At 50.6% G+C, this 13,094-nt stretch overlaps 4 protein-coding genes across 4 annotated transcripts; 2 read left to right on the top strand and 2 right to left on the bottom strand.

Annotated features, from left to right (window-relative positions):
• Positions 1-389: 389 nt before the first annotated feature.
• On the top strand, positions 390-2,111 carry POX_g09129 (Cell cycle serine/threonine-protein kinase hsk1; the record flags this gene model as incomplete). Its single annotated transcript, XM_050117890.1, has 3 exons — positions 390-1,198; positions 1,260-1,320; positions 1,392-2,111. The coding sequence occupies 3 exons, from the start codon at positions 390-392 to the stop codon at positions 2,109-2,111; spliced, it is 1,590 nt and encodes a 529-aa protein (XP_049966034.1).
• A 131-nt stretch (positions 2,112-2,242) lies between these two features.
• On the bottom strand, positions 2,243-3,262 carry POX_g09128 (uncharacterized protein; the record flags this gene model as incomplete). Its single annotated transcript, XM_050117889.1, has 1 exon — positions 2,243-3,262. One exon carries the CDS (start codon positions 3,260-3,262, stop codon positions 2,243-2,245), a length of 1,020 nt encoding a protein of 339 aa, XP_049966033.1.
• A 1,407-nt stretch (positions 3,263-4,669) lies between these two features.
• On the top strand, positions 4,670-7,674 carry POX_g09127 (uncharacterized protein; the record flags this gene model as incomplete). The annotated part of the gene is made up of 6 exons (XM_050117888.1): positions 4,670-4,821; positions 4,900-5,062; positions 5,138-5,206; positions 5,284-6,528; positions 6,653-7,189; positions 7,273-7,674. The coding sequence occupies 6 exons, from the start codon at positions 4,670-4,672 to the stop codon at positions 7,672-7,674; spliced, it is 2,568 nt and encodes an 855-aa protein (XP_049966032.1).
• A 2,275-nt stretch (positions 7,675-9,949) lies between these two features.
• Positions 9,950-11,797, bottom strand: POX_g09126 (uncharacterized protein; the record flags this gene model as incomplete). Its single annotated transcript, XM_050117887.1, has 3 exons — positions 9,950-11,317; positions 11,440-11,561; positions 11,683-11,797. The coding sequence occupies 3 exons, from the start codon at positions 11,795-11,797 to the stop codon at positions 9,950-9,952; spliced, it is 1,605 nt and encodes a 534-aa protein (XP_049966031.1).
• Between the last annotated feature and the right edge of the window lie 1,297 nt (positions 11,798-13,094).

Here is a 13,094-nt window from a genome sequence, read left to right as displayed (position 1 = left end):
TTGATAAGCGGGTGTTTGGCTTTTGCCCTTTTGGGACACTTTTCTTTCAGCGTTACTGCTTATTACAGGGATTGCATACGCCCAGACGTGTTCACCGCCCAAATTCACCGCTCGCCAATACTGTCATTTGCGCGTGTTTTTTTCTATGGATCGTGTCGTTGTTTGCGGCGACGCTTTCGGAGAAAAACATCGGAGGTTCGGTTGGTGTTGTTTGCGCTGCCCGCTAAACCCTCCTCCTCCGCTCAATATCCTACACTGCACGACTTGCAGGTCGCAACAACTTCTCGGCTGATACCAGACAAACATCGCAATACTTGATTTTTGCATTCTCTTACTTGATCCTCCTTGACATCATCGCTCTTCCTATCAAAAACCTATCACGACTCGCCATGACCACTCTCCGCGGGGCCCCCGCGGGAGTCTTTGAGCTAAAGCGCAGTAGTTCCGGACAAGGACTCCACGCAGGCACACCTCAATACACAATCGCAAAAGACGACAGCAGAACCAATGATGACACATCACCGGCGGAGAGTGAACTTGATGGGGAAGAGGAGGAAGAGGAAGAGGTCGACGAAACAGTGCGCGAGGACATGATTAAATTGAAGAACACATTTCCCGAAATCGCGGATCGATTTCGATTGATCAACCGAATTGGAGAAGGTTGGTTCTCTTCCAGCTCCGAGTGCATGGCTTCTTGGAGATTGTCCAAAAAATATATGCTCACAAAAATTTGCATCAAAGGGACCTTTTCGACCGTCTACAAGGCCGAGGATTTACAATATCATTATCACTACCGAAAAGAATGGGAAATCTTTGGCCAAGCGCAGGACCGGGAGGCTGAAGAATGGGACAATCCACCAAATAAGCGACGAAAGACGACCGGTGACTCCAACGGACGAAAGAAGCCTCGGTACGTTGCGCTGAAGAAGATCTACGTCACGAGTAGTCCCATTCGCATTCAGAACGAGTTGGAACTTCTTCACGACCTACGAGGATGCAAGTCTGTTTGCCCTCTGATCACAGCCTTCCGATACCAAGATCAGGTGGTGGCGGTCTTACCGTACTTTCCCCATACGGACTTCCGCATTCAATATCGCACTTTTATGGTCGCCGACATGCGGCACTATTTATGGTCACTGTTGACGGCGTTGAAATCGGTACACGCGCATGAAATTATCCACCGAGATATCAAACCAACGTATGTGTCATCACCACCCTGGAAAACGATTGGCATTGGACTTATCCTTTTTTCTGGGCAGTAATTTCCTTTACAATCCGGACTTGAAAGAGGGTGTTCTGGTTGACTTTGGTCTTGCCGAGGTATGTTTCACTTCGACTGCGGCTTCTGCCAATGTCGCATCAAACTAATTGTCTGTTTCTGTCCCCAATAGCGCCAAGGCTCCGAATACAGCAGCCCCTGTCTTTGTTCCCATCAAAGCTACGTCCGTCGTGGTCGAATACTGTCCAGTTATTTCTCCAAAAACCCACCATCGAACGGTATCTCCAGCGGATATCCAAAAGCAGATTCTCGACCGTCGCGGCGAGCAAACCGTGCTGGCACGCGAGGGTTCCGGGCCCCCGAAGTGCTGCTCAAGTGCACATCTCAGACTACCAAGATTGACATGTGGTCCGTCGGAGTGATCCTTCTCACCCTGCTGGGGCGACGATTCCCCTTCTTCAACTCGGCCGATGATATCGACGCGATGATTGAAATGGCCAGTATATTTGGCACACGACGGATGAAGGCGGCCGCCGCGATGCACGGGCAAATATTCGAGACGAACCTACCGACGATTGGAGAGAAAGGGTACAGCTGGGAAAAACTGGTGAAATGGTCCAGTTGCGTGGAAGATTTAACAGAGAGCGAGTCTCAGGCGACGCGCCTGCTTTCGGGACTCATGGAGCTGGACCCATCCAAGCGCCTGAGCGCGGAGGAAGCGCTCGAGCATGAGTTCTTTACCGAGCCTATCCTTCATGACGTGGAATGGGGGGGCCATCCAGAGGAGAACAGTTTCGACGAGGAAGACGAAATGGATGAAGAAGCAGCTGCGGCGGCAGAAGAGGTGGACGAGCTCGAGATGCTCCTCAATCCTGAAATGTATGATAAATGATGCAACCCTGAGGGGGAGGGCAAGTCTTATGCAACTAATACCACAATTCATGGCTCTCTTACTATGGCTGCCAAGCCCTGTGCCCATTCCATTCACAATTTCATCGCAGCCCCAGATCATCTTAAATGCGACTAGGCCGCTTCGCCAAAATCATAATGCCCCGTCTCTGCCGCATGTTTGGCAGCGCCCTTCTCTCCTGTAAAGGTGCCTCCACATGTATTGCAGCGCACCTGAAAGCCCGCTGTATCCGTATAATAATGCTTACTCTGCAACACCAGACACATCTCCTTTGCCTTTTCCAAAACCACCGGATCCGCGGCATCGAAGATCTTGGTGTCGTTGGGGGCGAACAGATCCGCCCGCGTATGAGGTGGACCAGAAGGGCACAGGGCCAGAACGTCGTAGTGAATGCCCGAATAGACCACGATACAGCGAGTCGGTGCGCCTTCATTGAATTGGAAAGTGTTGAGGGTCTGTACGTCGATGGAGCAGATTTCAATATTGAAGTACTCGCTGAGGATCTTTAGTTCGATAGCCCCTCCCCAGGAATCCTCATTCTGGATCCATTGGCAATACTCGTCGGGGTTCTTGCCCAGAATGGCTGCCGTGTATTCTGTCGGATTGGACTGAATCGAGCCAGCGACTATAGATCGAAGTTCCACCATGGTGTCCATGTCGCCCATGACGGCGGCTCCGACGGCGCGGAACAAACACGAGTTGTCGTCGGGCATGACTCGTAGAACAAATGTGCCGCCATGCTCGGGCGAAGGAATCTCCGGAGGGTCGTCGGCTGAATTTTCTGCCTTTTGCGATCGGGAAGGGTTTGATTTGGCTGGTGACGATTGGGTCTGTGAGGCCGAGCTGGCACTGGGCCGAGTCACGATGGACTCGGCCGCTTGCGCAGGAGATGAGGATTCTCGTGGCGCAATGATTAATTGTTCTCCATTGAAATTGACTCCTGACTCGGACAGTTTCTGGTCTGGTTGAAAAGTGTGCAAGTGCAAGGGTTTCAGGTCGGGATATCCATATTTGACATCGAAGGAGGCAATGCCTGTCTTCTCAGTGATCTGTCCACGTAGGTCTTGTATGGTCGCAGCGTCGTCCAAAGTGAGGGTGGACTGGCCTGTGGGGCCACGCACACGGAGACGCATGTTCAGAATAAGATATACAGATAGTATGTAGGGCGATAGAAATCGAGAGCTTGGAATAGTGCTATAGAGTTGTATGTACGCATCAACGAGGTTGCTCTGACGGGACTCGAGGAGTTGGGTCTGACAAATGGCCAGCGGACGAAGAAGTTATGACGCCGCCCGAGTGTGGGTAACTGTAACTTATGCAGCACATGCGCTATGCAGGGCCATGTGAACAGGCAGTTCAGTGTACTGATAAGATCAGCAACCTGGAAGTGTCTGGTGATATATGGAACAAGTACTGCACTTAGACCTGGAGATAGGCATACCATTGGAGTCTGAGAGGAACAAGCTGTGCATCAAAAAGAAAGCAATCGAGGGTCTGGCACTTAGAGGGTTCCATGTGCACCGACTCACGGCTATGCTGTGCAATAGGACTGGAGATAGGACACTGTTGAAATGACGCCCAGACTACGGACAATATGAACAGACGGTTGATTTGACTTAAAGTAAGTCTCATGAAAAATCACAAGAAACTAGGCAGTTGATACGATTTTGGTCTGTGGTCAAGCGAGCTTGAAGCGAGCAATCTATGGAAATCCGTGTTGGAGTAGTTTCAACCCCGACATATGACTTCATCTGTACTTCCTATCTCGTAATTAGGAGCAGGGGGAATCCAGATATTCTCAGAACATGATGAATCAGCACCTAAAAGAAGATTCGGCAAAGGACATACAGATAGGAGATCAGCGCTTAGAATTTCAGAAGGGGCGTGTACCACACAAATGCGCCGCTTCGATCGCTCTTAGATCCCTTCATCTCCAATTTTCAACCCACCGCTAGCCAGCGAGATTGGGAAACACCTATGGAACCTCCAACTAAATAGGCATTGATATTTCAAGCCAGTCCACATTTATTCCTAGCTGGCAAAGCATTTAATCAAGATGAATTAACTCATGTCAATAATCTCTCAGATCAACAGTGTCTGAACGACTGTCAATCTGGTCTGGTCCTTAAATCAACAAATGCGCCAGTGCGGAGAACATGCTCCTCACCCCGCACGCCTCGGAGCCGCGTATCAAGATTTCAATGCCAGACACCAAAGAGGAATCCAGACATTTGCTCTGATCCTTGCAAATGATTTCATGTGTCCATGTGAAGCTGGTCTGCTTTGTGCACTGCAGACCCTCGTACAGTCAATTTTAGCGCCATTCTTGCTGGCAAAGCAGGGTGGTAATTGACAATACAGCTGTAATGAGTTGAAATAATACAGCTGACTCAGCTGGCCGCACAACTCGCGCGGGTCCCCGGACCCATCCTTTTGAAACCTCCTCCCGACCCCAAATGCCCGCGACGCCTCACAATCAGACACTAGAATCTGCGCAATAGCATTTCTAGGCCTCTCTTATACGCGTTCCTGTCACAATCATGAGTGCTGCAGGGTCGCCTGAGCGCGAAAATTCTGCACCTCAGCCGGAGGAGCCTGTCAAATCAATTGAGGAGGATGGCGCGGTCACGGAAGATCAATGGCAAGGAATGGGGGACATGCTCATGGCCATTTATGAGTTTCGCGAGCCCGAGTAAGTGACTGAGAACCCAGGTCAGCCTGATGGGCCTAGTTATCGACAGGATCGATCGACTGACAGTACATACTCTAGTGGACATGACCCTTCCCGACTCTTTCACCGCAGTGTAAACAAGCGCATTGTTCCTGATTATTACGATATCATCAAGGAGCCCATGGCCCTCAGTATCATCAAAGCCCGGATCAATAAGCGCGAATACAAGCACATCACCAACTTTGTGCGCGATTTTGCTCTGGTATGCGCAACAAGTCCCTGTTCTCCACTGCCCTCGGGCGCGACTCGGTTGACTAACCGGCATTGAACTGGACAGATTCCCCACAATGCGCAGACTTACAATCGGCCCAAATCGCAAGCGTATGAAGATGCACTTGTGATCAAGGTAATACCTGTGATCCAGAAGAATGGAATGGGTGGAGCAGACAGAACGATACAGAGCTGACCTCTCCGCGCATGTAGGATGTCATCGTCGCGGAATTGAAGAAGCTGGTTGAGAGGGGACTCCTCACTGCCGAGGAAGCTCAACTGCCGGATCTTGGCGAGATTCCCGAAGCCGACCCGCTCCCCGAGGAGGATGACGAGGACGAAGAAGATGATGAGGATGATGAGGATGACTCGGACGATGAGCGGCGGAAGAAGAAGCCAGGACCGAAGCCGGGGTTCAAGCGCGGCTATCAGAAGAACGAGCCCGAGTCTCGCAAGAAGCGCGGGCGCCCTCCCCGTGTGGACACGCCCATGGAGACACGGATCAAGACTATCCTCAAGGGCATTCGCAAGTTCAAGGGGCCCGGGGGCCAGTTGAAAATCTCCCATTTTGAACGGCTGCCCGACAAGATGTCGTACCCGGACTACTACATGGAGATCAAAGAGCCCATCGCGATTGACATCATCAAGCGCAAGGCCAAGCGCAAGAAGTACAACTCGGTCGACCACTTTATGCGGGATCTCGACCTCATGTTCAACAATGCCCGGGCATACAACCAATCCGAGTCGCAGATCTACAAGGACGCTGTTGATCTCCAAATTGAGGCGCGCAAGCTGGCGGAGCAAGAGAAGAAGAAGCCTGACAGTGAGTATCTGATGGAGGACGGTCGATTCCCCTTGCCGGATGGAATCTTGTACCGGAATGAGCTGTGGAAGGTTGGCGACTGGGTTCACATCCAGAATCCCAATGATGTGTCCAAGCCGATTGTCGCACAGATCTATCGGACGTGGCAAGATTCCGAGGACCAGAAATGGATCAATGCCTGCTGGTACTACCGGCCCGAGCAGACAGTCCACCATTTTGAGAAGCATTTTTACCCCAACGAAGTGGTCAAGACCGGTCAGTATCGTGATCACCGGGTCGAGGAGATTGTGGATCGTTGTTTCGTCATGTTCTTCACTCGGTACAGTCGCGGCCGCCCTCGCGACCTGCCCCCGGACAAGGAGATCTATGTCTGTGAGGCACGATACAACGAAGAGAAACACAAGCTCAACAAGATCAAGACGTGGGCTAGTTGCTTGCCGGATGAAGTGCGTGAGAAGGATTATGAGATGGATCTGTTCGATGTGCCACGCAAGATCCGAAAGGTTCCGAGTCCGATCAAGCATTTGCTCAAGAGTGATGCCAAAGAAACAGACGACTTGCCTCGGCCAACTTGGGGTGCCGACAATGCGCCTCCCATGGTGGGTGCAGTGCATCGTCGGCCCCGCGATGAAAATGTACGTTTTGAATGTTGATAACGACACCTTCCCTCTAATGAGACCCCTTCCTTCCACGCGTCAGTGAGCTTGTGTGGATAGCCAAAGGGAGCAAACATTGACTCTTCACCTTTTTCTTTTCCAGGAATCCCCTCCTCCAGAGCCAACCCCTTCACCTCCTCCCCAACCACCAACTCTTCCACCTCAAGCTATGTCCACCGCCACTCCTCGTGCATCCATGAGTCAACAACCCATGGCGACTCCCAACATGATGGGCTCCGTTGGACCTGGAGTTCCTCCTCAGATTTCTACTCCAGTGCCTGCTGCTCCAGTGATGCAGACTTCGCCGGTACCGACAGCCCAGCCGGCCTACCAACCTGCCATGAACCCGCAAATGTATCAAGGACCAAATCAGCGGCGTCCAAGCACTTTTATGCCTCCAGCACCCGTTGCAGCTGCAGGTTATCATGGCTCACCTGCGGCACCGCAATATGCAGTCCAGCAACCCGCCCACTTCAGCGGCCACAACTTCCCTCCAGCCCGGACGCAATCCGTCTCAGCACCTCAACCAGCACCGCTCCCTCCACCACCACAGCCTGCCCCCGTATACAACCCCAACGCACCCCGACCAGTTGAGGTCTACCACCTCAACGATGCGGCCAACAATGCCATCCCACCCGAGGTTCGCTCTCAATTCCACTGTGATGAGCAAGGTCATGTCCTCTTCTTCTCCGCGCCGCCCCTGGACTTGGTCCCCCGGCCGAGACCAAACTCAGCCACTCTCTCAAATATCTTGCCGCCAAAGAAGAGCGACGAAAGAAAGTTACCGAGTACAAGCGCAAATTCCTCGAAGAAAAGGCCCAACAAGAAGAAAGCCGCAAGCGCCAGCGCGCAGATGAAGAAGACACTCTGGCTCGTCAGGTCGAAACTCTTCTTCCACGAGCCCTCTTGAGGCTGACGGACGAGATGGCTGCCGGTACGGCTCAATTGTACAAGGATCTGTACGGCGACAGGGCAGATCTAGTCCACGAAGCAAACGAGCTCAAACGCCAGCTGGAAGTCCAGAAGCACCTTGAGAACCAGAAACGCATTTCCCAGATGAATGCGGAAACAAAGGATGAAGGATATGTCAGTTTGAAGAAGAGTGGATTGTACCTTGGGGATTGATTGATAGGTGATCAGTTCCAAAAGGTTATTAGAGAAAGACTTAATGTATGAATCAGGTGTCATGTATGCATACCCGTCAGGAAATGGATTTGTTATTTTTTTATCATATTCTTCTTCTTATTCTTATTATGACTATTTTTTTTCTTTTGTCTGACCTTTTGTATTCCAGTTCTTATTTTTTTTTGCTATTTGTTTTTGCTCTATTGTAATCCACGCTCTCGCATTCTTAATTCCATACAGGTCCACGCACATAACTCTCCACCTCTTTTTTTTTGTTTTTTTTTAATATACAAAATAACAATACTATGATTGGCCATCTGAAAATAAGAAGAGGAACCTCCAACACCCACAGTACATCAAGCCATTGACAATTGTCAATGAAAACGAAATGGCTGCCCGACCTGGGCTGGGCCCAAGCAAGATTCCTGCACATCAATCAGCGTTTACCAGTCCAGTCACATGTGGTGGGATTTCTCCTATTACAAATATAAAATAGTTCACTTTCGTAGCACTTGGTACTAAGCACTTTAGTATGGATGTCACTTGTATTGAATTGAACTTTGGTATCTTTCATGTACCCTGGTTCTGTGCGTAGCTAGAAACTCATACACAGAAAGAAAGAAAGAAACGAGAAAGTAAAAGATTGAAGATTGAAGTGTTATCGTGGTAGACTGAGAATAGACTGAGTATTGCATGGTGAGTTTACTAGGACCTAGTAACCATTAGTAGTACCTTGGTAGTACCTAGTAGGTACTATCTACTATAAAGTTCCAGTCGACTACGGTCTCGTTGTCATTCACTTTTGCAAGGGGTGTACTTTTCCTATGCCTTTCTGAGCATATAGTCCATGTTGACAAGCATCCTGCTTGCACTCTACTGGTGCAAAGAAACTTGCAACATCCATAAACACATTTTCTTAAACATACAAAGTCGGTTCTACAGTCAAACAAAGACTAGCCTGCTTATTGCATAGACGCAGAGAAATCTACTAAACAAAACAAAGAGACAAAATCACCTTTTGTTTTCACTATTACGACAAGTCATGATTCAACGTCGTTGAAGACCAGGTTGATTGATTGATTACCTTAAAAGTCCCCTAGAAAAACAATAACAACAATAATAAACCAACGAGAAGCAAAAGGATCTGGAAACAGCAAAGTTAGATTAATACAGTGTGGGAATTTGTATACCGTGACTGTGCAGTGGTCCCCCAACTCACGCCATGAGAGTCCTCGAAGTAGAACGGGGGGTTCGAACGAGAAGTTTCAACACATGAGGAGCTGAGTCTGGGCCTTTGTATTGATAAACGAAAAAATATATGAATGAAAATGAAAAATATTCAGTGATTGTAAGATAGAAATTAGGCAATAACGACCACTAAAGCCATGAGCGTGGAATCAGCGCCTATAACAAAAAAATGGAAACGGCAGGCATGAGGTTCAGGCGTTGCTGTGCTTGAGTACAGGGCAGACCAAAGTCGAAGGAGAATCGGGAGCAAAGACTAAGAGTTAAACAGACACTGCGAAGATCTCGGGGGGTGCGGGACAAGACAATCTTTTTTTTCAAATGAACAAGCAATGAATCAGGACAGAGAGGATAGGGATGGGAGGAGAAGGGGGAGGAAGTAAAGAACAGGGAGGGAGAGGGAGAGAATGAGAGAGAGAGAGAAGATGAGGACAGAAAGAAGATTGTAAAGCAAGTCAATCTAGTATGACAAAGCGGGCGGTGAGTCTTGTCGAATGCCTCAATGTATCTTGAAGAACTGGATGAATACAATCTCCCAAGTCAACCGTGTCGACAAACAGGCAGAAAATGAGAAAAGAGAGTGAATCATGCTGCACTCCACCAGTCGATTCATCGAGTTGAGAGCCCAGAGAAGACCAGTGTGTGATCAGAGAAGAGAAGTGTGCACTTTTGGGGGATTCCGTGATGTGTTTTGACGCTCCATAATGCCGCGTATGTCCTCAAAGGTGAGAAAAGGAGGTAAGAGGGGAAAGAAAAGGCTCCAACAACAGAGAAAAAGGGGAACAAAAACGCCAGTGACCAGACCAGACCTTGAAGAGAGAGATTTTCTTTTTCGTCGAAATGGAGTATGTTCACAAAGGGTGATAGCCTGCTTGGGCCCATGCCGTCGAGAGGTTGAAGGTCATGAAGAGGTGAGAAGGGTGGAATGTGCAAAGACGCGAAGCATATTTCGTTGCCAACCCGATGATCAAAGCGAGACACCGCTCTGGAAGAAACTGAGAGGATCGAGCGGGGAAGTTAAGGGCGCATATCAAGAGGCATTTGAGCCCTCCTTACTCTCCGAATTCCAGGAGGGACTGCTGCGCTTATTGCTCTCCTCTTCTTCCATAGAAAAGACTAGATCACTCTGTTCCTCTTCCTCAATCTTGCTGGTGGTCGAAGACAGATTGCGGTCCAGGCGGCCGGGAGTGTTGGAAGCGCGGCGGACAGCACCGGGGTGGAGCGAAAGCCCGCTCAGCTGCTCGGAGATCATGGACATGGAGCCCTGGCGGCCGGGGGTGGAGACGAATGGCGATCCCTCATAGGAGGTGCGACTGCCAATAGGACCCAAGCTGGGGCTACCGATGGGATTCAAAGATGATTCACGGAGGGGCGAGCCAATATGAGGGAATGAGGAACCGATGGCACCCTCCTCCTTGCTCTGTCGCTGCTTGGCGAAGAGTGCCCCGAAGCGCGATGGGCTCGACGCGAGTGGAGATCCATTCTTGGAGAAACTCGTGCTGGCCATGCCGAGGCCACTGACGTCGCGGTGGCTGGAGCTGAGGTGATCGGGGTCGGTTCGCGAAAGACGTCGCAATTTCTCTTGAGGCGTGAGCACATCGTCATGCAGATTCATAGGCAGATAGTCCTCCTCCATCAGGAAATTGTCATCCCAATCATCGAGCGCAGCGGAGCGAGGCACACTGGCGGAGAGCATGCGAGGCTTGACGGGTCGTGAAGAGTGGAGGAAGCGGTGACCCGTCGCATCTTCGGGGGCGGGGGGTGAGGAACCAATGTTAAACGATGGTTTGCGGAGATCCGCATAGCCCATCTCCCGGGTGCTTCGGAAGGGATCCATGTGGCCCAGTCGTTGGGCCGGGGGGGAGGCCAAATCCAACCCGAACTTGGAGGGGACCGAAGCAGCCACCGGACCATAGCGAGCGGCGTGGGAGATGCCCTGGCTATCAAAAGAAGCGGGGAGCGGAGCATCCAATGCGGTGAGATGACGGGCATTTGGCGACATGGGCAGTCGTGGGTCATCGATGGGGGAGCCGTATTTGGAGCCGAGGGGAGAGGCTAAACCCGTATCAATGGTCGGGATGCCATCATAGGGATGCGGAGGCTGCCCGAGTTGCTGCTGTGGTGGTGGTTGAGTCGACACAAAGCCAGACTCATCTTGCACGGGCATTTGCTGGGAGTATCGCGGGTCAGGGCCATTCATCCGCTGCTGCGAGAGGACCGAGTTGGTCAAGGCCGAGTCCTGATTCACATAGGCCTGAGGATTGACCCGGCCACCCAAGTTCAAGTGACTGCTGCCACCCATGCCCATATTTCCGCCTCCACCGGCCCCTCTGTTCACACGGCGACCATCCGGGAGAATATGGGCGAGAGCGCATTTGGAACCGAACTTGCAATTACCCTATTCCCGAGGAGACACCACTTTGACATTAGCCTTGCAACAGAAAAGAAGAGGACTCCAGATGGTATACAATGAGGAGTGAAATCATTGAAACCTGATCAACTGCATGGGCGTGGACATACCTTGGTGAAGTACTTGCACGGCGCATAGTCAATTGCGGCATCGGTCGAATGCAGGAATGGACAGGCGGGGCCGGCCTGGCAAGCACCCTGGCGAAAGAATTTGCAGGGAACATGCTTGGTATCTGCATATAACCGACACAAAGAAGATTAGTATGATCCCATCAGCTCACCCCGTCCTGTTCAGAACCGACAGAATTCAAAGTCCCACGTGCGTAAGGCTCGCAGAAAGGATCCATGACCTACTCTTGTTGCTCGGGTTCGGCGGGCTGCGAGCCATGTCCAGGCCGGAGGGGTTGCGGGAATGACCGTTGGCGTTTGGCATACCGGAGGGCACCGGCAGAGGTGCACGACCTTTCATATCAGCACGACTGGAACGAGAAGAAGCAGGGCGAGAGGCCGACAGCGTCCCCGAGTCAATGCAATGGAAAGGTGATGAGGGGAATCAGAAGGGCTGGAGGGGCGGTTATCGGAGCCAAGAGGGGAATGAGTCGGAGCGGGCGGTGTAAATTCTGGAATCTCCAAAAAAAAGGTACTTTCTACTTACTAGGACGTCCTGAGTAAGTTGCAGTAGTCAGTCCGACTACCGTTGGAGTTGAGAGCCTCTTTCCGATGCAGAGATTCAGCAGAATGTAGAAAAAAAAAAGAGATGAGATGACCAAGGCAATATCAATGATTGAATGCAAGAGTCATGAAGAGCGGTAGGTGGGAAAGATGGTATGGAAGAGGAAGAACCGTGAATATGTGAAAAGGATCAGGAAAATAATAAAAAAAGAGATTAATTGATGAAATATCTCAAGAGGGAGAAAAAAAAGTATTCACGTTTAGAGGGATTCGAATTCAGTTGGTGACCGCAGGCAGAGAGTCTATCTAAGCTAGGGCATGGCGGATGATCCCAGAACATGGCGGAGCAGGAGAGGAAGAGCATACACCGGGTCATCAACGCAGAAAAGTCCTTTGCGCATTCCTTTTTCACCTCCAAATTTTGGTCGATTGCCCGATCTTGTCACTTGCCAAAGAAGTTGATTCCGCGGACCACCCGCCGTGTTCATCTGATGGATGCACGCTGTGCCTGAAAAAAAAAAAAAAAGAACCTCTCGGCGCGATCGCCTTCCGGGTTACCGACGTTTTGACGGTCCGCCCGTACATCCCTGGGTGAAGAAGTATTTTTTTTCTTCTATTTTGTTTTCTATTTCTCTTCCTTCTTTTGTTCTTTTTCCCTCATCTTCTTCTTCCACCCAGGAAGAAACCCTCAACCTAGGTAGGAAGAAGGAAGACATTGCAAGTGATGTCATGGATCACATGGCGGAAAGTGGGTAAAGTTGGACTCGACATCCACCAGATGACAGTTGGAGAGGAGGTCCATTCGGTGCAGCGTGATCATCTACTAAAAAGAGAGGCAACATGCCTGGGCCACCTACGGACCCGGGCCAACACATACCACATACTCCATATGCCATACACGATTTCTTTGAAATACACATTGTAGTAGATGAAAGACCCAATGCCACTGGGTCATCAAAAGCCAGAAGAAGCGGTTAGCGGTACATGGTTTTTGGTCAAGTCTCGAGTCTTCGCGCCGTTGAGCGTCTTCTCCGGTTCTCCGCAGTCCGCCCGCCCGCTTCGACCGAGCCGCAAAGCAGGGCGGACCAAGGCGA

This window comes from Penicillium oxalicum, chromosome VII (genome assembly GCF_001723175.1).
Source record: "Penicillium oxalicum strain HP7-1 chromosome VII, whole genome shotgun sequence".
Classification (NCBI taxonomy): Eukaryota; Fungi; Ascomycota; class Eurotiomycetes; order Eurotiales; family Aspergillaceae; genus Penicillium; species Penicillium oxalicum.
Note: the sequence above shows the minus strand (reverse complement) of the source record. Positions and strands in the feature narration are given on the sequence as shown.